Below are 25,414 nucleotides of genomic sequence, written 5' to 3' on the forward strand. Positions count from 1 at the left end.
ATTCAAACAGCGTTGTTTTGAAAAAAAAAAAAGACATACATGGGTTGACAACAGAGGGGTAAGGTAGGTTACAGGGAATTTATTAGGTAGTGCTTCGTTTTTAACTTAAACTGGTTAAGAGAGGTACTGTCTTTAACATGGTTGGGAAGATCATTCCACATTCTGGGTCCCTTGATTTGAAGAGCATTTCTAGTTTGGTTAAGTCGTACTCTAGGAATATCAAAACTGTATTTATTTCTGGTGTGGTGCTCATGGGTTCTGTTACAACCTTCAATGAATCTTTTGAGGTCAGGATTGGCATTACAGTTCAGCGTTTTATATATGTATAATACACATGAGAGAATGTACAATGACTTAATATCTAACATATTCAGAGATTTGAGTAGGGGTACCGAGTGATGTCTGGGGCTAGAGTTGGATATTGTCCTAATAGCAGCTTTGTGTTGAGTAATTAGAGGACATAAATGATTTTGGGTAGTAGAACCCCAAGCACAAATACCATAGTTGAGATATGGATAGATGAGGGAGTAATAGAGTCACCAGGGCAGGGCGGGGTACATAATATCTGATCTTAGAAAGAATGCCAACAGTTTTTGAAACTTTTTTTGATATATTTAGAATGTGTCCCTGGAAATTCAGCTTGTGGTTGATGAGAACGCCAAGGAATTTGCCATCTAACTTGTTACAAATTTGGGTATTGTTTATTTTGAGATTTATTTGATTAGAGGGTTTATTGCCAAACAGAATATAAAACGTTTTGTCAATGTTAAGGGTGAGTTTGTTGGCAGTTAGCCAAAGATGGACTTTCTCTAGCTCAGTATTTACTGTGGCATTTAGAGCAAGGGGGTCAGGACTGGAGTAAATGAAGGTTGTGTCGTCAGCAAATAGAATTGGTTTGAGGTGTTGGGAAGTATCTACATTCGTGCTCACCATAACGAACCACTTAGTTGGTATGCTGAGTGGTAGCGGCAGTGTCAGCCTGCCACTGGCTGCCACTCCCTCCCTACCTCACCTCACCTGGCTCGCCATCATTCTCCTCCCACCATACTGTTTTTGCTTTTATATACAGACGTTATATATAAGTATTTACATGTTTTGTTCACCATAACTGTACATCTAAGCTTGTATAGTGAGTAAAGGCACAAAGACGTAGCTACTCACACGACAAAGTATTTATTCAGGAAATAAAGAAAAATCCAAAATATTTCTTCACATATGCAAAATCAAAAGCAAAAACCACTGCCAGTATTGGACGTATTTGTACAAATGAAGGTTCATACACGGAGGATGACAAAGAAATTAGTGAAATCCTAAAAAAGCAGTATGAGGACATGTTTAGCACTCCAATAAACGACATGAAAGTGGAAGATCAAGACAATTTCTTTATGCGGGATATTCAAACCCCTGTAAATATAACTGATATCAACACGAGCGCACTAAATTTTGAAAGAGAAATTGAAAACATGCCCATGCACTCAGCCCCAGGTCCAGACTCATGGAATTCAATATTTATATAGAAATGCAAAGTGCCGGTAGCACAGGCACTCAGTATAGTGTGGAGGAAGAGCTTGGGCACGGGGGAGATACCAGATGCACATAAAGTAGCAGACATAGCCCCTCTACACAAGGGAGGGAGCAAAGCATTGGCAAAGAACTATAGACCAGTTGCACTAACATCGCACATCATAAAAGTTTTGAGAGAGTGATTAGGAGTCAGGTCATCAATTTCATGGAGACCAATGACCTTCACAACCCAGGCCAACATGGATTTTGAGCGGGAAGATCGTGCCTCTCACAGCTACTTTAGCACTACGACAAAGTCACTGAGGCATTAGAAGAAAAACAGAATGCTGATGTGATATACACGAACTTCGCAAAGGCTTTCGATAAATGTGACCATGGCGTGATAGCACACAAAATGAAGCCAGTGGGAATAACCGGTAAAGTAGGATGCTGGATACTCAGTTTTCTGTCAAACAGGACTCAGCGAGTAACGGTCAGCCATATAAAATCTAGTCCAAGTGCAGTTAAAAGCTCTGTACCTCAGGGTACAGTCCTTGCCCCGCTGCTTTTCCTTACTCTCATATCAGATACAGACAAAAATACAAGTCACAGCTTCGTATCATCCTTTGCAGATGACACAAAAATCAGTATGAAAATTATCTCGGCTGAAGACACTGAAAAACTTCAAGCTGATATTAATGAAGTTTTTGACTGGGCATCAGAAAATAACATGATGTTTAACAGTGATAAATTCCAGGTACTCAGGTACGGTAAAAATGAGGACCTTAAACATAATACAGAGTACAAAACACAATCAAATGTACCCATAGTAGGAAAACAGCATGTAAAGGATTTGGGAATAATAATGTCTGACGACCTAACATTTAAGGAGCATAACCAAGCAAATATTGCGACAGCCAGAAAAATGATAGGATGGATTACGAGAACTTTCAAATCCAGGGATCCCATCACAATGGTTGTACTCTTCAAGTCAATTTTGTTGTCCCATCTTGAGTACTGCTCAGTACTCATTTCCCCCCTTCAGAGCAGGAGAGATTGCTGAAATAGAGGGAATACAGAGAACATATACGACACGCATAGACGCAATAAAGCACCTAAATTATTGGGATCGTCTCAAAGCCCTCCAAATGTACACACTAGAAAGAAGACGAGAGAGATATCAAATTAAATACACCTGGAAGATACTGGAGGGCCAAGTACCAAGTCTACACAGTAAAATAACAACGTACTGGAGTGAACGATATGGAAGAAAATGCAGAATAGAACCAGTGAAGAGCAGAGGTGCCATAGGCACAATCAGAGAACATTGTATAAACATCAGAGGTCCGCGGTTATTCAACGTCCTCCCAGCAAGCATAAGAAATATTGCCGGAACAACCGTGGACATCTTCAAGAGGAAACTAGATTTATTCCTCCAAGGAGTGCCGGACCAACCGGGCTGTGGTGGGTATGTGGGCCTGCGGGCCGCTCCAAGCAACAGCCTAGTGGACCAAACTCTCACAAGTCAAGCCTGGCCTCGGGCCGGGCTTGGGGAGTAGTAGAACTCCCAGAACCCCATCAATCAGGTATCAACCAGTCAGCTGGCTGCTGCCCTCAAGGCCAGATGCACTAATATTTCTGCTCCAACAATACTGTTTGTGGTGTTATTACACTATATACACACACATTATATATAAATATCTACCCGTTTTATTCACCATACTTGTACAAGTAAACTGGTATGGCGCCCAAAGACCATCGTTATAACCAGTAAACAATATGGTAAGTCGTGCAGACGACGCCACCGCCCTCACCAAAATGGCGGCTCCCAACCTACTCATCTTGCTGTTTATACCCTCTATACACACTTTATATATAAGTATCTACATTTGTGTTCATCATAGCAAACCACTAAGCTGATATGGTGAGTGCAATCAATAAAAGGTGGCCACACACAGTCAGAAGACAACGCCACTACCCTCCCCTCCCACAGCATTACTCCTCCCTCGATGGAGCACAGCGCTAAATATCACCACAATCCTGCTATTATCAGAACCCTGGTCAGTTCTATCACAGTCAGGGGTCTTATGTAATAATATCATCGCTACATAATAGCACGAACAAGTATATTATTGCATTTTTAGGTGATACTGTGGTCACAAGCTGAAGAGGAGTGCTGTGAGCTCATGCTGCGTACATCAGGCTTGGTAGCTCACTCATTACTGAGGCCCCTAACACCCGGGAATTTGGCCCACGATTTTTTTTTTAAATGACGTCTGTTTACAAGAGCCCTGATGAAGGTGTGGTGAACCCCGTATATCCGCGGGTCGTTTAAATCTTGCGTAGTACTCCAAAGCATCATATGATGTGATGTGCAATTTAAGGGTTAACTATGGAGTTCAGACCTACCAGGGACCGGCGCCAGAACCTGGCCCCTTCAGAGAGGTTTCAGGGAGCAATGGCCCTGGAAAACTCCTTTGTGGTTGGGGTTTTCCTTATCTGCCATCAGCCGGGGTTAGGCACCCAGAAAGGTAGGCATAACAAAACAAACCCCCACATGGTAAAAAACTTAAACAAAAAAATGAACAGAGAGGTAGAAACTCCCTACAATCACAAGGAAACAAGCAAACATCACACTTTACTGCCGCGCCGATCGTCCGTGCAGCCTTCCCCGCCCCGAGAGGGGGAGGGGGGAGCCCTGGACCTACTGCGCCAGCTGCCAAGCTTCAGTTCGGAAGCTAAGCTTCAACCAACGTGAAAAAACCGCCGACCGGTTGGAGGGAGTGTTGCCAGGGAGCCTCCGGGGCTCACCCAGAAAATGGCATTTCATTACATTCAACGCTGATTTTCTGTGGGGAACCCCTACGGCTCCCAGGAGCTTCATACCCAAAGATAAGGAAAAGAAAGGGCTAACCCGGGAGGCGGCCGCCACAAACTGCAACGCGAAGCCGAGACAACAGGATGCAACCTGCGACCCAAGGAAACAAGAACGCACAGGAGCAGACACGCATAAAGAATGGGCGGCCAAGAACCTGTGCGACTCTCAAAACCCTGCGCCCGAAATGAGCCCTAGACGTTACCAATACAGCAGCAAAAGCTGCAAACGTCTGAACAGCATGGGCGCAAAGATAGACTGCAGGCTGGAAGACTGAAAAACTCTGCAGACGACCTGGGAGACCCCGAGCCCTGAAAACAGGGAACAAGGGGAACCGGATCAAACCACAGCGCATCCCCAGACACAGTACACAGGTAACAGCAAAAAGAGCAACCGGACAACACAGGACACACCCCCGGCCAAACCAATCAAGCATCAAAAACCCAAGAACCCCTCCGGAAAGCAGCCGTCTCGACCGTCGCCAGGACGGAGAAAGGCTGCACACGTACAAATCTACCACCAGTACCAAAGAGCAGAAACCTGAAGCAAAGGGGCAACCACAAACTGAGGAGAAGATAAGAAGGCACCCTGATCAAGGACCAGGACGGCTCAGGCGACGCATGAGCAGGCCAGAGGTGAAACAAAATTGAGTAAGCGTACGAAACGGGGCACATGTGACGTCCACCCTGAATGCAAGCCGGAGCGGCTCCGCCAGTGCCGCACAAAACGAGGCTACAGTAAAAAACAACAAATAACTGTAGTCCTGAAAACCCAAGAAAGGACAAGACAACCCGATGTGAAAGAGACGACAACCTACGAAGAGCAAGAAAAAGTGCATAGAAACACCAGGAACGTCATACTGTCGCCAAGATGAAGCTCGCAGGTGGGACACCGTCAACAAAGCCACCTGAACACCACAGAGATGGTGATACTCGCGTCAAAATACCAGACGCGAAGAGCCGAGGAGAAGGCTGAACCAGTCATGTACAGGATCGATCCGACCTGCCGAAAGAGGCGGAGCTGCGGGAAAACGCCCCGGGTTCGGACACCTATCAAGCAGCGACACCTATCAAGCAGCGTCTGAAAATAAAGCTGGGCCGGCCACCAAGGAACCATAAGGACTGCTCTCGTGGGAATGGGATGTAACCGAGCCAGAACCCGAAGCAACAGCTGGACCGGGAGAAGAGGAACAGGTACCCCCCACCTCGACCAGTCCTGCTGAAAAGCATTTACCGTGAACGCCTCGCAGGTGGGTAAGGGCGTCACATAAAATGGGCATCGCCCAGAACATGCCGACTCGAAGACGTCCATGCATGGCCAGGAGTTCATTCGTCCAGCAGAGCCAACAAAACGAGTCGGCGAAGACTGGCCAATCCACGAACAGAGGAATGAACCGAGACAGCTGTTCGCCAGGATGCAGGACACACCCCGGACATGAACCTCACAGTTAGCCAACTCTGAGAATCCAGCAAACGAGTCACTCTAAGGAACCAACCCCAAAGGTCAACACCTAAGAGAAACCCTGTGGTTCTGGCAAGAACCACCAGAGAACAGTCCGAACAGAGCTGAATGGTAGAGCACCGAGTGACCCAAACCCTCCGAAGCGCAAACCAGACAGCCATGAACTCCCGAACTGTGCTGTGAGCCCAACGAACGGACAGACTCCATCATTCCCGGCCGACCTGGTGAGCACTGGTCACAAAGCCCCAGCCGAAAGATAACCCATCCGTGAACACATCGAGCGAAGGCTCGCAGAGGTGCCAAGGCATGGAACCCTGAAAACCCCAAAGAGGAAGCTGGTGACACAGCACCAACACAAGATTCCCGGAGGAACGAACCCAACGATTGCAAGAGGCGGAAGGGGAGTCTCCGAAGGAACCAAACAGACGACGAAGCCAAACCCGACCCTGCGGGCAGACCAGCACGTCGAAATTCAGACTCACGCACAACTGCTCGAGCAACCGCTGAGCAACCCGGGACCCCCTCGTGAACAGCCGAAGGCGGGAACACAGCCGCAGTAACACTTCTGGAGGGAAAGACAAGGAGTGGCCCAATAGCCCTAAACAAGGTCCAGGTCCGAACCCAGGATGGAAACAGATGGAATGGCCTCCAGATCACCAGGAAATCAAACCCAGCGATCTGGAAAGAACCACACCCCTGGCGAACGGACAAGCGGACTGACTGGGAGCCCACACCAGCCAGTCGTCGAGGTAGGCCAAACACCGAATCTCAAACAGACTCAGACAGGGCACCAAAATCTGGTAGAGATGCAAAAATACACCAAGTGCCAATTACAAAATAGGGAAGGCAACAAAAGTGGCAAGCCTGAAGCCTCACCACCAACTGTGCCAGTCCTGGAAAACTGGAGAGGAACGTGAATATCTCTTGCAAGACTCCGGGTCAAGGTGTCAGTGACCCAACAGCATGACGGAGGTAAAAGTGGCGACTGTCACCCGAAGACAAGGGCACAGCAACCAACGATCCTGTACAAGACGGGTTGGAACCTGGAAGACACATTTAATGGTCCACCGAGCCCAGACAGGGGTTTCCAGGGCCCATAGGCTGACTGTTACGGGAAGCCCGGGCTAGGTGTTGCTAACCGGTTAAGAAACCCAAAAATAACAAGAGGGTAGGATAGCACTGAAAACCCCTGCGACGTGTACAATCACGGGGGCCTAGCAGAAGGCCACCAAACACTACCAGTGTAACTATAGCCACACTGGGCAGACCCCCACCAGGCAATTGAAAATATAAAAGAAAAACCTCGCAAAAGTACACCGTCTCCAGAGGCAACAGGAACCGGTCGCCGCTTAGGTGGCAGGTCGCGCAACACCTTGACGCCCTAACCAGCACAGTACCAATCCCTACCCAGGGCCAAACAAGGGCCCCAAGCCCCAGCTGGCCCCAAGGGCGAGGCAAATGCCTAGCAGCAAGAACCTCTACACCATTCACCTGTAGACTATGCCGACATGCTGCTTCAGCAATATGCAAGCACTGCTAGTATAAGCAGCCTGCCCCTAGATGTGCAAAACTATCTGGCTAGTACCAAAATAAATCGTAACTTCAAAATAAAATAAAATAAAATGTTTATTTAGGTAAGGTACATACATACAATAAATTTTTACAAAGATTGGTTGACTTATAGGTAGAGCTAGTACATACAATGCCTAAAGCCACTATTACGCAAAGCGTTTCGGGCATGATAAACTTAAATGACAAGCTTAATACTAATTGAGCATAATGATTCAGTATTGAAATTGCTTGTAGTGAAATAGGGCCTGATGATAACTATGGCATAACCCCCTCTGAAATTAAAAATGCACTCAAGAAAGGTAAGGCTACCTCTCCTGGAGAGGATGGCATTACATACAACACCATGAGAGTACTTGCTGAGCTGCCAAATAGCCCTTAGCTAGAATTGTTTAATCAAAGTTTAAGGCAGGGTGTCTTACCTGACCGCTGGACACAGGGACTCGTAATACCCATACCCAAGCCTAATTCACAAAAATTTAGACCCATTTCTCTGACGTCGTGCATGTGTAAAGTTCTTGAGATAATTATTCTCGACAGACTAATGTTTCAAATCAAGCCCCACCTTGCCCCTAACCTGTATGGTTTCCTTCCTGGAAGAAGCACACAAACTTGCTTTGCTGAGTATTTTATCAGAGAGGGACCAAACTCTCAGGCGGCATTTATTGATCTCCAAACTGCCTTTGATACAGCAAACAGAGAAATAATCCTAGAACAGCTAGCCTCTTTTGGAGTTAAAGGAAGACTGTTGACATGGCTCAGGTTCTGTTACCTAGTAACAGAACCGCCTCAGTCCTTTTCAAGGGGGTCAATAGTAAACTTGGTGCACCCTTTGAGTTGGGTACACCCCAGGGTGTAGTGCTAAGTCCTACACTGTTCATTGTTCTGATGCATAAATTAACAATTGATATTTCCACACTACCTGACGAAGCCGTCATTTGTTATGCCGATGATATATTCATTGTTGCAAATTCCCAAACTAGACTGCAAGCTCTACTTGATTCATACGCTGCTAAAAGCATTGAATGTGGTCTTGTTATCTCTATAACTAAATCCAGAGTTCTCCATCCCCAAGAGAAAACTCATGTCCCTATAACTTTCAAGGTCAACAACCTGAACATTGAAACGTGTAGGCAGCACAAATACCTTGGAGTTGGTATTAACAGTGACATTGTAAATGATCTACACCGTTAGTTAGTTTTTTTATTTAGTTTAGTTCATTTATTATGCACCCCATACCCATCTTGTGGGCGGTAGTGGAAAGGGTTACAGAGGCACATAATGGGCTCAGGGACTGAACCCCGCAATTCATTTAGCTAAGCAAGTTACAATCTTGATGAGCTAGTTACAAAATTCAATATAAGTCGTCACATCAACAATGGGTTCGAGATCGACCTCAAGTACAGGTTCTAAATTAAGCAACTGACATATGTGGAGAACTAGTGTCAAAATTTATATATTAGTCCTGCACACCGCCCCCCATCCAGTGGGCAGCGGTGGATAGGTTACAATCACTCAGTTACTACCTACAGTTAGCAAACTGGGGATATTTGGCTAAAATTTCTGGTAGCAGATCATTTTGAATGAAATATTTACACATCACTGGAACATTGGTTATAGAATTGTCTCTAAATTCACGTATCTTTTCGCACTCCATCACATAGTGACGGAGGGTGTGCGAATAATTTTGTTGACACAGTTTACATTTGGTCAGGTCTACATCAGCAGGTAATGAGAATTCCCAGAGATACTTGTAACCGAGTCTAAGCCGAGCAGTAGTAACATCTAGAAGTCTGCTGATTTTATTGGATTATCCATAGATGTGTGGCTCCTCTTGCATGATAGTATGATGATAGATGGAATTACTGGTGTCAATTTCACTTTGCCTCAGACCTACAAGATCTTGTTGAAGTTCTCGGTGTACTGCTGCTCTCAGATTGCTCATTGACAATCCAAGGTTACACTCAACGGCTTCTTTAAAGGCAGATTCTGATCGGGGAGAAAAAACACAAGCCAGAATGGGGGGACCTTATTTATTAAATAATGTATACAGAGCAACTGCTGTACCACAATATAAATGATGTCGTATAACATGACTGAGTAGAATACCAGTACTGCAAAGATGCAACTAAAGAAATAAGTCATAGCACATTAACAGTGCCTAGTGCCAGTTAGCCGAAGCAATGTTGCAGTACTCACAATCAGCTTAATGCTATAATTAAAGACAACACCAGAGTTAATTGAGTGGCACAGCCAGTACAGTATGCATAAAATATATTCTGTATACACAGAGGGCATAGAAAAGAATAGATAAGAATTTCCAGGGGTAATGATATGCTAGTGCCTAGTTTACATGTAGTCTGCAACCCCCAACTTGCACTACAAGTGAGCACTTGACTTATGGTAAGTAGCTGTGGGCAGCCCTAGACTTGGGGATCCGGCACAGCACCCCCACTCCGCAGGCCAGCGCAGCCGATCCCCCACCCCCCGAAGGGTGAGGTGTCCGCTGGCCGCAGAAGTAACTTATCTAGGTAGTGGAATGACGTCTTGCCTGATGTAGGAGTGGAACGCATCACTTTTCCACCTGCCGACTGCTCTGATTGCTGCCGGCGCAAGGCCATCCTTGGACATCTGCGTGGCCCTGCCGATTCTGAAGGAGTGAGGAGCATAATCGTTTGGAGGCAGTCCTAGTACTCGAATGGCAGCACGGAGCACCCTTGTGAAATCTTGTCTGGTGACCGGGGCGCCCGTTTCGTCTAGGAATATAGGTCCTGGTTCCATGCCCTGTCGTCCTATGTAGTTCGCCATGGCACGGACCGGGCAGTACTTGCTGTAGGGGTCTGCACTCAGGTTTAAAGTGGGGGTACGACCTGCACTGTGCTTGTAGGAGGCAAACGTGATGTCAATCCCCGTCCGTGATAAAGTTAACTGGTCCAAGCGTAGCGTGTGTTGCCCCTTCCCCGCATAGGTTACCTCCCCTGGCCGGAGGCAGGCGTAGAAGGCGAGGGAGAAGAGCGCTCGGTAGCAGGTCTTCTCGTAAGTCGAGCAGCAGACACCTCGCAGGGCCCCCAGTAGTCGATGCAGTAGTCGTCTAGTCACGGGCAATTGTCGTGCGGGGAGCCGTTGAGCCTTGTTGCACGCTCCCTTAAGCAGTTGTGTGACTAGGAACTGGCGAGTAGGATCCTCCATACCATGCAGCTTGAACATGAAGGCGATCGCTGCGAGGTAAGCGCTGAGAGAGCGGAAAGCCAAGCCCCGAGACAGCAGCAACTGCAGGAAGTTCGCTAGGGTCGAGGACGAGGCCTCGAAGGGACACTCCCATCTCCTGTAAGCCGATACGTACGCCACGTACTCTGCTCACTTATGTTGGTACACGCGCCGTGTCGCAGGCTGCAGGGAGTCGAGCAGCGTCCTTACAGTTTCAGGGTGAAGTTGCAGGGCAGAAGGTGCTGCGGGACGGCGGTTGGCTTCTCAGCAAGTCCTGTATCTCGCAGGAACGAGGGTGGCAGTACCTGCAACCGGGAAAGAGTGTCACAAACCCCGTTTAACTTGCCCGGAAGGTGTGAGGGAAGAAGCGTAATATCCCAGCAAACATTTTCACGTTTTTAAAACGTTCTAAAAACGACATTTCATTGTTTTCAGCACGTTTATAATTACGTTTTAAAAATGTTTTTTGAGAATTTTTTTATACGACCTTAGAACGTAAATAAATAACATTTAAAAAAACCTTTTTATAATCTTTTAATTACCTACATTAAAACATTTAGGGTAAATCAGGGTATAATAATTTTTTAAATTATATCTGAAATAGAAAGGGAGAGAAAGAAAGAAGACATATCTGAGAAAGAAATGGACATCCTATATATGTACGTGTAAATTACAAATAAATAGGGTACAAAAAGAGAATTAAAATATTATATTTATTTAAGATTGAGTAATACAACAAAATATATGTAATAGCTCGAAATATATAGACTATATCTATAATCCTCTAAATAAAATCCTCTAATCCTCTAATCAATAAATCCTCTACAATAAAACCTCTAAAGGCAATAAATCCTCTAATCAAATAAATCTCAAAATAAACAATACCCAAATTTGTAACAAATTAGATGGCAAATTCCTTGGCATTCTCATTGACCACAAGCTGAATTTCCAGGGACACATTCTAAACATATCTAAAAAAGTTTCAAAAACTGTGGGCATTCTTTCTAAGATCAGATATTATGTACCACGCCCTGCCCTGGTGACTCTCTATTACTCCCTTATCTATCCATATCTCAACTATGGTATTTGTGCTTGGGGCTCTACTACCCAAAATCATTTACGTCCTCTAATTACTCAACACAAAGCTGCTATTAGGACAATATCCAATTCTGGCCCCAGACATCACTCGGTACCCCTATTCAAATCCCTGAATATGTTAGACATTAAGTCACTGCACATTCTCTCATGTGTACTATACATATACAAAACGCTAAATTGTAATGCCAATCCTGATCTCAAAAGCTTCATAGAAGGTTGTAACAGAACCCATGAGCATCACACCAGAAATAAATACAGTTTTGATATTCCTAGAGTACGACTTAATCAAACCAGAAATGCTCTGCAAATCAAGGGGCCCAGAATGTGGAATGACCTTCCCAACCATGTTAAAGACAGTACCTCTCTCAACCAGTTTAAGATAAAAACTAAACACTACCTAATAAATTCCCTGTAACCTACCTCACTCCTCTATTGTCAACCCATGTCCGTTATTTTCTTTTTTTTTTAATCAACACTGTTTGTCAACCTATTGTATTTGTGCTGCTTTTTCAGTCATGTTCCCCCTTTTTTTTATCTTTATTTGTATTTGTTCTCAACACTTTTTATTCTTTATGCTCAATTAGTATTAAGTTCTAGATATTAATGCTTTTCTTGCCCGAAACGCATTGCGTAATAGTGGCTTTAGGCATTGTATGTACTAGCTTTATCTATATATCAATCCATTAATGTAACATCACTTGTATGTATATACCTTACCTGAATAAACATCTGAATCTGAATCTAATAGAATATAAAAGTAAAAATCTATATAAGCAATATGTGAACACAATAGATTTCGTGATCAAGCAGCCTGTGATTCATGTCATGCTGAGTGAGATCAGCCTGACGTTACAAGCAGTTATTGTTACTTAAAACTAAAACAAGTAAAATTTCCTGAGTATACACTATATACTATATAACATAACACTATAGTTTTTCTATGACTAAAAATACAAATTATAAATCATTTATTCAAATGTTAGCACCATGCAAGAAGAGAGGAGACAGAACAAAATTAAGGCAAGGGGAGAGAAGACAGAATAGAAACAACAGAGAGGGGAGAGAGAAATGAGAGAACATTGAAGAGAAGGGGAAGAGAAAGACAAGATAAGAAAAAGATACAAGATAAAAACGACGCAAGTGAATTCCACATATGTAAAAAGTAAAGGAAGAGAGAAGCTAGAAGAGACAGAAAACGAGAGGTGTTAGAAGAGAGGAGGAAAGGAGAGATAAAAAGAGACAAGAAAAACAGGAGAGAAACGTAAAAGAAATTAAAAAAAAAGGGACATTTGTGAGGAGAGAAAATAGAGAGACCAGAGAAGACCATATATCAAGAGTGAGGATAAACACTTAATTGTGAATTTTCTTAGTAGACATCCTCTGCCTCTTGTTGCCCCTCTTGTATACGAATCGTACTTGCAAGTTTTCCCTGAAAAGATATTAACAAAATTAATTAATATTTATTTGTTTATATAAATTACACACACACAAATATATATATATATATATATATATATATATATATATATATATATATATATATATATATATATATATATATATATATATATATATATATATATGTATATATGTATATATATATATATATATGTATATATATGCGGAAAATCCACAGAGAAATATGAAATGAGGTGAACGTTTCGGCTTTGTTAAAGCCTTTGTCAACACCAGACTGATTGAGTCTGGTGTTGACAAAGGCTTTAACAAAGCCGAAACGTTCACCTCATTTCATATTTCTCTGTGGATTTTCCGCATAAAATGATCAGTGTTTTGTGATCGTCAATTGCATGTATATATATATATATATGAGGGAAGGGGATGTTCCCTCCATGCTGGATATTATATTTACCAGGAAAGAGGAGAGATTTATCATTCAGTACCTCCCTCCCTTGGGTAAAAGTGACCATGTCTTTTTGGGACTAAAGTATGCAATGCATTATAATCTGGAAGAAAATGAGCTTGAAGCAGTTGAAAAACCTGATTTGTGGAGAGGTCATAATGGGGAACTCAGATATTTCCTTAAGGAATTTGACAGAAACACTTGCTGTTAAGACATTAGGACATCTTCGGACATTAGGACATCTTCAGAACGAGTGGATTTACAGGTCGAGAACTGGACATAAATAGGCAGGAGAGAATGGTGGAGTGAGGCGAGGTACAATACGTGGACACTGCAGAGGGCCTATTGGCCCATCCGATGCAGCAACCACACACAGGCCCAAACATAGATTGGGAGATGGCTTCTTCAATAATGAATTGTACAAGTACTTATAACAGAAACATAATTGGATCTGCTTTTGATCAGATCACAAAAAAAAGTAAATTGAACATTAGCAGCGGTTTATATAACTTAGATCCATTTTTAATTGATCAATTAAAGGGCGATTTAAGTAGGATCATTGGAACACATTTGTCTCACTAATTCATTGTAAATATTTACCATTTTTATGCTATGATTATCCATGTTTGGGCCTGTGTGTGGTTCCTGCATCGGAAAAATTCTTGTTTCAATTTTCCTCCGTGGTCTGACACTGACTATCTATCTATCTATCTATATATCTATCTATATATCTATATATATATATTTATATATATATATATATATATATATATATATATATATATATATCTATATATCTATATATATATATATATATATATATTTATATATATATATATATATATATATATATATATATATATATATATATACATATATATATATTTATATATATATATATATATATATATATATATATATATATATATATATATATATATATATACATATATATATATATATATATATATACATATATATATATATATATATATATATATATATATATATATACATATATACATATATATATATATATATATATATATATATATATATATATATATACATATATATATATATATATATATATATATATATATATATATATATATATATATATATACATATATATATATATATATACATATATATATATATATATATATATATATATGTATATATATATATATATATATATATATATATATATATATATATATATATATGTATATATATATATATATATATATATATATATATATATATATATATGTATATATATATATATATATATATATATATATATATATATATATGTCGTACTTAGTAGCCAGAATGCACTTCTCAGCCTACTATGCAAGGCCCGATTTGCCTACTAAGCCAAGTTTTCATGAATTAATATATTTTCTCTAATTTTTTTCTTATGAAAAGATAAAGCTACCCATTTCATTATATATGAGGTCAATTTTTTTTATTGGAGGTAAAATTAACGTAGATATATGACCGAACCTAACCAACCCTACCTAACCTAACCTATCTTTATAGGTTAGGTTGCGTTAGATAGCCGAAAAAGTTAGGTTAGGTTAGGTAGGTTAGGTAATCGAAAAACAATTATTTCATGAAAACTTGGCTTATTAGGCAAATCAGGCCTTGCATTGTAGGCTGAGAAGTGTGTTCTGGCTACTAGGTACGATATATATATATATAAACAGATAATTAGTGAAAACAAAAAAAATTTAAATTATTTTACCTTGTACCTAGATCCACCAGGTCTGTTTGGAGCATGTTTAAGTACTTCAGAAATTTGAAAGGTCACGTCTTCCACCTTAACTTGCGGATGTGCGTTGATAGATGATTCTGTAAAATTAACAGTTATTTATATAACAAATTCTGTATAACAATAATATTCTGTAAAATTAAAAGTAATTTACACATCAGATAAAACTCTCCAGAGATGGTGATACACAACATATAAAAGACAAGTTTCAGAACAAGATATGCATTTAGGAATAAGGTTTCGTACATGTAGGTAGCACATGAGAAAAAAAGTGGAAGGTGATCAAGTTTATATTAACATGTTAACGGCTTTATTGAGGCTTTGCAAGAATGAAAAAATATTACTAATATAATCTCACCGACCAATGAATTGTACGTTGTTTAAAAGTCAATTATTTACATTATTATTATTATTTAATACTAATGATATAAAAATGCATTTTGCAATCTACTATTTATGCAAGTATTAACCACAGGATCATGAAATAAACTGCAAAATACTGTAAAGGATAAACCAATTAAGTTTACATTTTCCCATAGCTAAGTCAGTCAGTTCTACAGTACTAGCAGCAGAGAACAATTATGACCAACCTCTATTAAATGAAACAATCTTAAGAGCAAGTGATAGAAATATAATCATTTATACTTAATGTACACTTAATTTGAACTGAAAATTTTAATTTTTTAGTGAATTTTAAATAAAAAAAAATTATTTAATTTTTTTGTTACTTAAAATAACATTATATAGTTCTTGTTTTTCTAGAAATGCTAATTTCTTCTTTTGTCCTTTTAGGCTGTATAATGACCAAAGGCCGTTTGTTCCTATCTTCTTCATCATTCTTCGAACCGTAGTTGCACAATCAGACCCACGTACACTGGTTAAAAGCAACACCTAAAAGCAACAACAAAAATGTAGTACACTAGTAATTTTGATATATGTATGTATGTATGTATGTATGTATGTATGTATGTATGTATGTATGTATGTATGTATGTATGTGTGTATGTATGTATGTATGTATGTGTATGTATGTGTATGTATACATATACATATATACATATATATATATATATATATATATATATATATATATATATATATATATATATATATATATATATATATATATATATATATATATATATATATATTGGTGTATACTGGCAGCAGGTTTTCTTTCAAACATGTTTCATTGAATATGACCGCATATTCTGTATTTATTATTTTCTGGTTTAGGGCTTCTATCCCTCTAACTATTTTCTTAGCATCAGGGCTTAATTGAAATAGGAGTTCTCCAAAACTCATTTTCGTACTTTTAAGGTGAAGAAAAGAAGTGATTTACTATAGAGTGTATTACACTTATTTATATAATTTGCACGACGTTTCGAACCTCCATGGTTCATTCTCAAGTGAACAGATCTTACAATACTCTTAGAGAGTTCTCTTAGAGTTAGTTCTCTTAGAGAGAACAACAAGAGAAAACAAGAGAAATGTTTCTAACAAGAGAAATGTTGAACAAGAATACTTGCATAATAGACAAAACCCAAGATGCAAGAAGATTACAAATTCTTGAGGCAATTCACATAAGAATAGAGAGACCTACCATGAACACCCAAATCACGGAACTATTTACTCTACCTACCATGAGAGTAAGGACAAGACAAGAACATATCGATGCCAACACAGAAGACAATGTCCAACATAACAGGCCAATTACACTGGATTAATCTTTGTTTAGATAGGAGATGCCTCGTATGGGCCAATAAGCCTTCTGCAGCCTCTATGTTTCACCTCACATTTATCCCTTATGTATCCCCCCATGTTTTCACCTTCATTGTATTATCACCTGACCCAGTGCGGGTATAAAATCAACTAGTATTGTAAGATCTGTTCACTTGAGAATGAACCATGGAGGTTCGAAACGTCGTGCAAATTATATAAATAAGTGTAATACACTCTATAGTAAATCACTTCTTTTCTTCACCTTAAAAGTACGAAAATGAGTTTTGGAGAACTCCTATTTCAATTAAGCCCTGATGCTAAGAAAATAGTTAGAGGGATAGAAGCCCTAAACCAGAAAATAATAAATACAGAATATGCGGTCATATTCAATGAAACATATATATATATATATATATATATATATATATATATATATATATATATATATATATATATATATATATATATATATATATATATCATAACTTATGATAAGGCATCTTATCATAAATAACATCTCAACAAAAATCACATCATTCTAGGAGGTGATTTCAATATTGACCTGGGTCTACAAAATAACCCTCTAGTTGACTATTTCCATAACAGCATGTAATCCTCTATGATAATCCCCACAATCACCAAGCACTAGACCAAAGTTCTCAAGTCAAGCCTAGCCTCGGGCCGGGCTTGGGGAGTAGAAGAACTCCCAGACCCCCATCAAGCAGATAAGTGTGTGTGTTATGAAGAGATACATCTCAACGACTAACAAAATTAGCAAGAGAAATATAGTCGTTGAAATGTAAGCCTCATCCTAACCATACACTCAAGACCTTGAGAAAGCACTCAGGAGAGTGTGAAAGACTCTGTGTTAATATTACATAATTTACAAATACATAAGTGTTATATTTTATCCTATCCTATATAAACAAGATTATATCATTATTCTTATTATTTAGCAATTTTATCTTTTCTGCATGAACTATCAAAAAATTTTAATTAGAAAATTAGCAAATATCTGTAATATTTAAGATGAAAAATTGAAGGAAACATTACTGTTAAAATACCACTTACAAATTTTGTTCTGAAACTCGATTCCGCTAACTTCCTATTGAGAATATTAAGATCACCTTCTGCAGCAATAGGATTTGGTATTAGATCTTCTATGATCTTGTCTGTTTCTTTTGTAGTCAAAGTTGCTTTCAATATCTTCACATCACTTTTCAGTTCATTCACATCACTTTTCAGTTCATTCACTTCAGTGTATATGGCCTGCAACATGTTACCTGGAAATTTATACAGTATATAGAAAGTGTACATGCTATTATATTACATATCTTGAATGTACATTTAAAATAAAAGCATTATAAAGTATATTTTAAAATAACTGACACTGAGAAAGCACCCAAAAAGTAGGCTATGACTGATGTGATAGATAATGGGATAATTTCTTAGTAATTATGAAACTGCTTATATAATTGGAAGCAAATTCAGCAATCTAACCTGCTCAGTTTGCAGTCTACTTGAACATGAAACTTATGCCTATCACCCATAGGGTACATATAGGTTATAGGCTACATAATAAATTAATTAAACTTTCAAAACTTACTCATATTCTGCATCATTTCTTTCAAACTCCCATCGTTCTTGTCTGGTGACTTTGGGTCGAATAAATTCCTTGACCTTGGAGTCCTAACGACTGAAGTACTTGGCGTGACCAGCTCATTGTCTTTAAGATTGCAAGATTTAGCTATTAAAATCTAACTACTGTACTGTATAATCAACAAATTTCATGAGCTTTTACTACTGCATACTAATATTATAAGTTATACTATATGTCTACATCACATTTAAACTACCCAACATCAGAAAGAGGGTGAGCCAACATCAGAGAGGGGGGGGGTTATCATGAGAGAGAGGAGGGCCAACATGAGAAGAGAAGAAAAAAGAAAAGAAAGAAATAAATAAAGAAAAAGAAAGAAAAGAAAGATAGAGAGACATACAGAGACAGACAGACACATACACACAGAATAAGAAGAGGTGACAGAACAAAATTAACAAAACAAATTTCAACATGAGAAAAGGGAGGTCAACATGAGAGAGAGAATGAGGGTCAACATGAGAGAGTGGGTCAACATGATATATATTTTAAATAATTACTTATTACCTTCATGAAGAAATACTGATGGCGTCAACGGTGTATTGTGAAGTGTAGTCTTCACTGGAGACTGCTTTTGTAGGACTGTTCTATTAGCTGAAAAGGAGTTATGTTTATTTCAAACACTTTTTAACCAAATAATATTTTTAAGACTTTAATATAGTTTGAACTAACATGAGAGAGGTGGGGGTCAACATGAAATACACATTTTAAAAATTAACTTATTACCTTCATGAGGAAATACTGATGGCGTTGAAGGTGTATTGTGAAGTGTAGTCTTCACTGGAGACGGCTTTTGTAGGACTGTTCTATTAGCTGAAAAGGAGTTATGCTTATTTCAAACACTTGTTAACCAAAATATATTTTTAAGACTTTAATATAGTTTGAACTAACATGAGAGAGGTGGGGGTCAATATGAGATACATATTTTAAAAATTAACTTAAGGTAAGGGACAAATTAACACGTAAGGTAAAGGTAAGATAAAGGACAAATTAACACGTAAGGGACAAACAAAAAGAAAAGTAATAACAAACCTGCTTGTTTCTAGTGACTAGATCAAAGGAAAACCAAAATTTCCCTGAACTGTGACAAGTGAAAAGCACCTGCTAGACAAAGTGGGAAAAGTTCACTAGACCCCATATGCACATAAAAGAATAATATGCTTAATATTAAACAATTAGAAATAAACACATATTTCTATACAGAAATTCCAGATAAGCATAAAAATTACTCAAAGCTTCTAGTACTTCCAGAAGGAATTAAAAAAAAAAAAAAAAAAACAGCAAGAACTAAGTTTAGAGCAGTTTTTAGTTTTTTTTAAACCAAAAGCATAAATAACCAAACAAAGGAAGCATGGTTAAATATCAATTTAGAACTTTTAATGTTATTTACTACTAATCCTTACATTCACTTAATATACCAGAATAATATGGTATTTGCGGAGGACTTATTTCTTTTGAAGGTGTATTCTCATATGAAGATGGCGAACACTTCTTCTTGGATTGAGACGAGTGATGATTGCCTGAAATTATTTAAATTGCTTAATGTATTGAATGGCATTTTTCAAGTTGCAAATTTTTTTTAAATTACTGTAGTAGGTTATCAATGCTTACGTTTGTTATTCTCGGAATTCTCTTCTTCATATTTGAAACATGGTTTCCTTTTTCGTTGTCGAGGATAGCCCATATCGTCTTCAGTTTCGACATTTGAAGTGTCTTCCGCAGCTAAGCATCTTCGTTTTGCAACGTCAAAATCATCTGTAATAATTGAATATAATTAGTAATATATCAGCGAGATATATATTTATCGTTACCTAGTAGAGTAGTGAACACTAAGAAATAACTTAAATCAGCTTCCTAAAGAGATGTTTAATAAAACGACGTACATGATTTGGAACTTATAACTGGGGCACAAAAGTCTTAAGTAGCTATGAGGAAACCCATCTTGTGATTAAAATATAATTATAATGCTGTTTTTGTCTGCAGTGTTAAAGTTATGGTGAATGAATGAATAGGTGTCTTGTATCTTAAATCTTAATAATTATAAATTTAATACCTACCAGTTGTTGATAGGATTGTTGATACGACATGCACTCGCCAATTTGTCGTGTCTGGCTTTTCGTGCTTTTGGGCACTAACTGTATGCCTGCTCTGTGGCCACCAGCACAATATTTTTTCCTGAAAAGTCGAAATAAACTGTTACATGCTAATTTTAGCACTAATTTGGAATATTTTTAAAGCAACTCAATATATGCAATTTTTTAGTTTCAAAGTAATGCTTACATCATCAGATTTTTCAATCCAGGTTGTGGAGATGATACCCACACTACGATCATTGAAGCCTACCACTGCATACCGCTTTTCAGATGTCATCTACAAAATTGAAAAATCTTATTAAGAGTTGTTCTCCCCAAAAAAAGAAATTAGCATAAAGTTGGTAATAGATTTACTTGATTGTGTCAATCATACATTTGTAAATGATTTTCGGTTGGTATAAACAGTAGCTGCCATGTATGGACTAAAAGGCTTAATACAGTTTTATCTCTTAATGTGCTCTCAAAATATTAATAATTTTCATGAAATACAGGGTAATGGGATTTTTAAACAGGTAAATATTGGTCAAAAGATAATAGCTTTAATAAAAAACAAAATTGTGAATCTCATTAACTTACAATATTAGTTCAAACTATTATTAAAGCATGGATACAGTATTTAAATACGTACTTGTCATAAGTCATGTAGTATTGACAGAAAAGTATTTGCGCTTTCTGTCTCGATCATCATACCTGTGCGGTTTAGTTTTCTTGCTGGAATCACCTTCATGGATGAATTCCTAGTAAGAACCTTAAATGCTCCAATTAATTTGGAGTTACAAGGTTTCTCAAAGAGAGGTATACTTCTCGAATATACCCTGCAAAGGAACATGCTGTCTCCATTTTCATCGGTGTCACTGACAGTGTCCAAAACTTGGCAGCAAGTTTCATTATTCAGCAAATAGGCATTGTTTGGTGCCTTGGTATATATTTTATGTTCTGTATTTGGTGTATAAATCCTTTGAGCATGCTGCATCTCTTTCAGCCTCTTTGCAATTTGAACAAGAGGGTTTTTACTTGATCGAACCATATTCTTAACCTGCTGCAGGTAATTTTCAAATGGAAATGCTGAACATCTGTCCAAACTACCAAACTCTTTGGCATCAGAGGATATGTGTGTTAGGCAGTGTACATTGTACACTAAAAAATCCTTACCATACAGCTCACGAGCCTTTAACACAAAGTACAGCAAAAGATCATGTGCATATTGGCTGTAATTTAACTGAATCAATTTAGGTGATACAAGAATAGAAATGGCTACACTCAGAGTCAGGAAATGGTCATACAATTCTTTGGGTAAGATTCCCTTCAGTACAATCTTACCGGTGTAGAGAAGGAGTTGCCTGTATTCAGTCGCTTTCCATCTATCAACCTCTGAAAGACTTCGAGGTTTACGTGCAAAGTGCATAGGCACAAATTGTGTTACTGTAATTAGACGCTGACTAATTTCATCAACTTGGCGAGCACATAATTTTACGTTTTTATTTCGTATCCAGGCAAGAAGTAACCTTTTCATAACCCCAAGACATATCTGATGCATATAGTCTATGGGAAAAGTACTCACCATATTTATATTTAAGTCACAGAATGGTGATCTACCATGGTGATGTTGAGAATTAGATTGATTACGAAAATCTTCATCTGTTCTGAGTTGTAAATTTTTCACTTGTTGATAACTCATTCTTCCATTCCAAACACCCTCTTGGGTACATCTATCACACCCAAAGTAGCCAGAGTGGAGTTTGATTGCCTTCACCATTGCTTTTGCTGGGGCATCACATATGACTCCTTTTAGTTTTACTGGCAATGTTTTGTCATCATTTTTAAATCCATAGTGCATAATTTTTTTCAAATCCTGAATGAATTCATTTAAAAAATCTAAATCACTAGGTTTAGAGCTTCCGTATGTGAGGACTACTGGGAAAACTCTTATAGGTTTGACATTATTGATAGCACAAAGAACAGGCCATGAACTTTCATTTTTACTTCTAAATATTGGCAAACCATCAATGTTGCAAATTAAAGATATTTCTGCCAAATCTCTTATTGTTGATTTAGGATACAGCCTTAAAGTTTTCAACATTTCCTCCTCTAACCCCAAGTAGATATACATCATGCCTGATTTAGTCTCAGTAGGTATATGTTTAACTGTATTCAGTAACGAACGAGCTGTTTTTGGCAAGTCAGCATGTCCCTGTTTTCTCAATTTTTTTAATAAATTATCAATGGCATTGTGTGTTATGCCATATTTATTAACCCATACTAACAATACATCTGATAATGATTTATCATCCTCATCACCACTGCTCTCTGACTCTGATGATATTGGGTCATGCTCATCAATCATGTCCCAAGTCCAATCTCTCTCTCTCTGACTTTCCAGAGATGATGCATCTTCATTGGCTCCACAACCAATATTAGGTTCTGAATTAGATGACAAAGCAGCATGGTCATCGTCTATGCTGTTTGTTGTAACATTGGCCAAAGGATCCTGATTCAACAACTGAATCTCAACCTCATCACTATTTTCATTTTTGCCACGCTGGGATGCCTGTTCTTTTAGGCGTCGCTTTTTGGCCCGTGACATACGCTGCCATCTTGTGTGGTATTCTCTTCTTTTTTCTATAATGTGTGCATACATTCTGAAGGAGAAAGGCCAAGTGCTACATTACCAATTACTATTACAAGATTATTAGTAAAGTACTGTACTGCAAAAAGCAAATAAAATGGGGTAAACTAAACTTTGAAAACAAATAATAATTAAAACAGGTAAATTAGTAAAATAACAAAGGCTTAAGCAGACATGACTCTGCTTAAGCCATGTAAAGCAGACAGATAAGATGGCAATATATAAGGGGAAAAAATTAAAAAGCTAGGATATAAAACTAATTGAGATCAAAAGCATAAATTACTATAGGGGAAAAAATAACAAATGACTTCATAAAAAAATTATCCAATTGCCAACAGCAACTTGGTAGTACGAGTCTAAGTCTAAGAAACAAACAAAATTTAAATGCTGTTATCTGCAATGAAACAATACATACTATTGCACGTACCGAAACATTGATGAATGTAAAAAATAGAGGTGTGAAAAAAAGGAGGTGTTATACCAAAACAGATGCAGAACTAGGAAACAGGATTTCTTCAACAGAAATTTTGAAATTGTTCACAATTTTTGTTAGACCAAAGTTGGAGTATGCAGCAGTTGTATGGTGCCCATATCTTAAGAAGCATATCAACAAACTGGAAACGGTGCAGAGACATGCCACTAACTGGCATTAACTAAATGCCAAAAAATATGCCAAATATACTACATAAATATACATACTACACATGCACAATAATTGTCCTGGGTCCAATGTCCTGGGACCTCTGATATTCATAATATATATATATATATATATATATATATATATATATATATATATATATATATATATATATATATATATATATATATATATATATATATATATAGGGCCATCAACACACCTCCAGCTAGGGCCACCAACACACCTCCAGGGCCATCAACACGCCTCCAGGGCCATCAACACAACACCACCATCAACACACCTCCAGCCAGGGCCACCAACACACCTCCAGGGCCACCAACACACCTCCAGGGCCATCAACACGCCTCCAGGGCCATCAACACAACACCACCATCAACACACCTCCAGCCAGGGCCACCAACACACCTCCAGGGCCACCAACACACCTCCAGGGCCACCAACACACCTCCAGGGCCACCAACACACCTCCAGGGCCACCAACACACCTCCAGGGCCATCAACACGCCTCCAGGGCCATCAACACAACACCACCATCAACACACCTCCAGCCAGGGCCACCAACACACCTCCAGGGCCACCAACACACCTCCAGGGCCACCAACACACCTCCAGGGCCACCAACACGTCTCCAGGGCCATCAACACACCTCCAGGGCCACCAACACACCTCCAGGGCCATCAACACACCTCCAGGGCCACCAACACACCTCCAGGGCCACCAACACACCTCCAGGGGCATCAACACGCCTCCAGGGCCATCAACACAACACCACCATCAACACACCTCCAGCCAGGGCCACCAACACACCTCCAGGGCCACCAACACACCTCCAGGGCCACCAACACACCTCCAGGGCCACCAACACGTCTCCAGGGCCATCAACACACCTCCAGGGCCACCAACACGCCTCCAGGGCCATCAACTCAACACCACCATCAACACACCTCTAGCCAGGGCCATCAACACACCTCCAGCCAGGGCCATCAACACACCATCCAGCCTACCACCACAAGCTTATATATATACTACACATGTCTAAGAGCAAATAAAAGAAAACAGTTACCTTAACTATTGAAGATGCAGCAGGATTTTGTGGATAAGCCAACAGCAGTCCCTCTCGACACGGTTTTAAAATGGCGGCGACTACCACAACATGCAACGAGCCTAAAGAATGTCCAGCGCTAGCATTATCTAAATGCTATTATATATTATCAAGCAATACGGAAATCTAAAATAAAAAAAATGATACAAATAATTGTATTAAATATTTATTTGCAATTACAATACCTCGGGAATAT

General features: G+C 39.0%; 3 protein-coding genes across 6 annotated transcripts; all 3 read right to left on the reverse strand.

Moving 5' to 3' along the window:
* Positions 1–9,931: 9,931 nt before the first annotated feature.
* Positions 9,932–10,615, reverse strand: LOC123761293 (uncharacterized). Its single transcript, XM_045747224.2, has one exon. The coding sequence runs from the start codon at positions 10,613–10,615 to the stop codon at positions 9,932–9,934; it is 684 nt and encodes a 227-aa protein (XP_045603180.2).
* Positions 10,616–11,314: 699 nt separating this feature from the next.
* On the reverse strand, positions 11,315–20,352 carry LOC138368243 (uncharacterized). 4 transcript variants are annotated; one of them, XM_069330794.1, is made up of 8 exons: positions 20,137–20,352; positions 19,460–19,546; positions 19,241–19,327; positions 18,683–18,802; positions 18,148–18,359; positions 16,083–16,245; positions 15,328–15,434; positions 11,315–13,142 (listed from the first exon to the last, which is right to left on the reverse strand). In XM_069330794.1, exons 4-8 carry the CDS (start codon positions 18,696–18,698, stop codon positions 13,080–13,082), a joined length of 561 nt encoding a protein of 186 aa, XP_069186895.1. In that variant the 5' UTR covers positions 18,699–18,802; positions 19,241–19,327; positions 19,460–19,546; positions 20,137–20,352; the 3' UTR covers positions 11,315–13,079. The 4 variants fall into 4 exon arrangements, with proteins under 4 accessions (XP_069186895.1, XP_069186894.1, XP_069186896.1 ...); XM_069330793.1 differs by having other exon boundaries at positions 19,241–19,546; XM_069330795.1 differs by lacking the exon at positions 20,137–20,352 and having other exon boundaries at positions 19,460–19,598.
* Positions 20,126–25,248, reverse strand: LOC123749457 (uncharacterized). Its single transcript, XM_069330302.1, has 5 exons — positions 25,180–25,248; positions 21,014–21,103; positions 20,791–20,908; positions 20,345–20,488; positions 20,126–20,253 (listed from the first exon to the last, which is right to left on the reverse strand). Exons 2-5 carry the CDS (start codon positions 21,101–21,103, stop codon positions 20,126–20,128), a joined length of 480 nt encoding a protein of 159 aa, XP_069186403.1. The 5' UTR covers positions 25,180–25,248.
* Between the last annotated feature and the right edge of the window lie 166 nt (positions 25,249–25,414).

Source organism: Procambarus clarkii, chromosome 24 (genome assembly GCF_040958095.1).
Source record: "Procambarus clarkii isolate CNS0578487 chromosome 24, FALCON_Pclarkii_2.0, whole genome shotgun sequence".
Taxonomy (NCBI): Eukaryota; Metazoa; Arthropoda; class Malacostraca; order Decapoda; family Cambaridae; genus Procambarus; species Procambarus clarkii.

Bases quoted from the DNA above. Each gene is read 5' to 3' on its own strand.
- LOC123749457 (XM_069330302.1), bottom strand. From the start codon at position 21,103: ATGACATCTGAAAAGCGGTATGCAGTGGTAGGCTTCAATGATCGTAGT. The intron at 20,909-21,013 runs GTAAGCATTACT...TCGACTTTTCAG, and splicing joins GGATTGAAAAATCTGATGAT to GAAAAAATATTGTGCTGGTG. The intron at 20,489-20,790 runs GTAGGTATTAAA...CAATTATTACAG, and splicing joins AACAATCCTATCAACAACTG to ATGATTTTGACGTTGCAAAA.
- LOC123761293 (XM_045747224.2), bottom strand. From the start codon at position 10,615: ATGTTCAAGCTGCATGGTATGGAGGATCCTACTCGCCAGTTCCTAGTC.
- LOC138368243 (XM_069330794.1), bottom strand. The intron at 16,246-18,147 runs GTAAGTGGTATT...TGTTGCTTTTAG, and splicing joins CGAGTTTCAGAACAAAATTT to GTGTTGCTTTTAACCAGTGT. The intron at 15,435-16,082 runs GTAACAAAAAAA...TTAATTTTACAG, and splicing joins ACTATATAATGTTATTTTAA to AATCATCTATCAACGCACAT.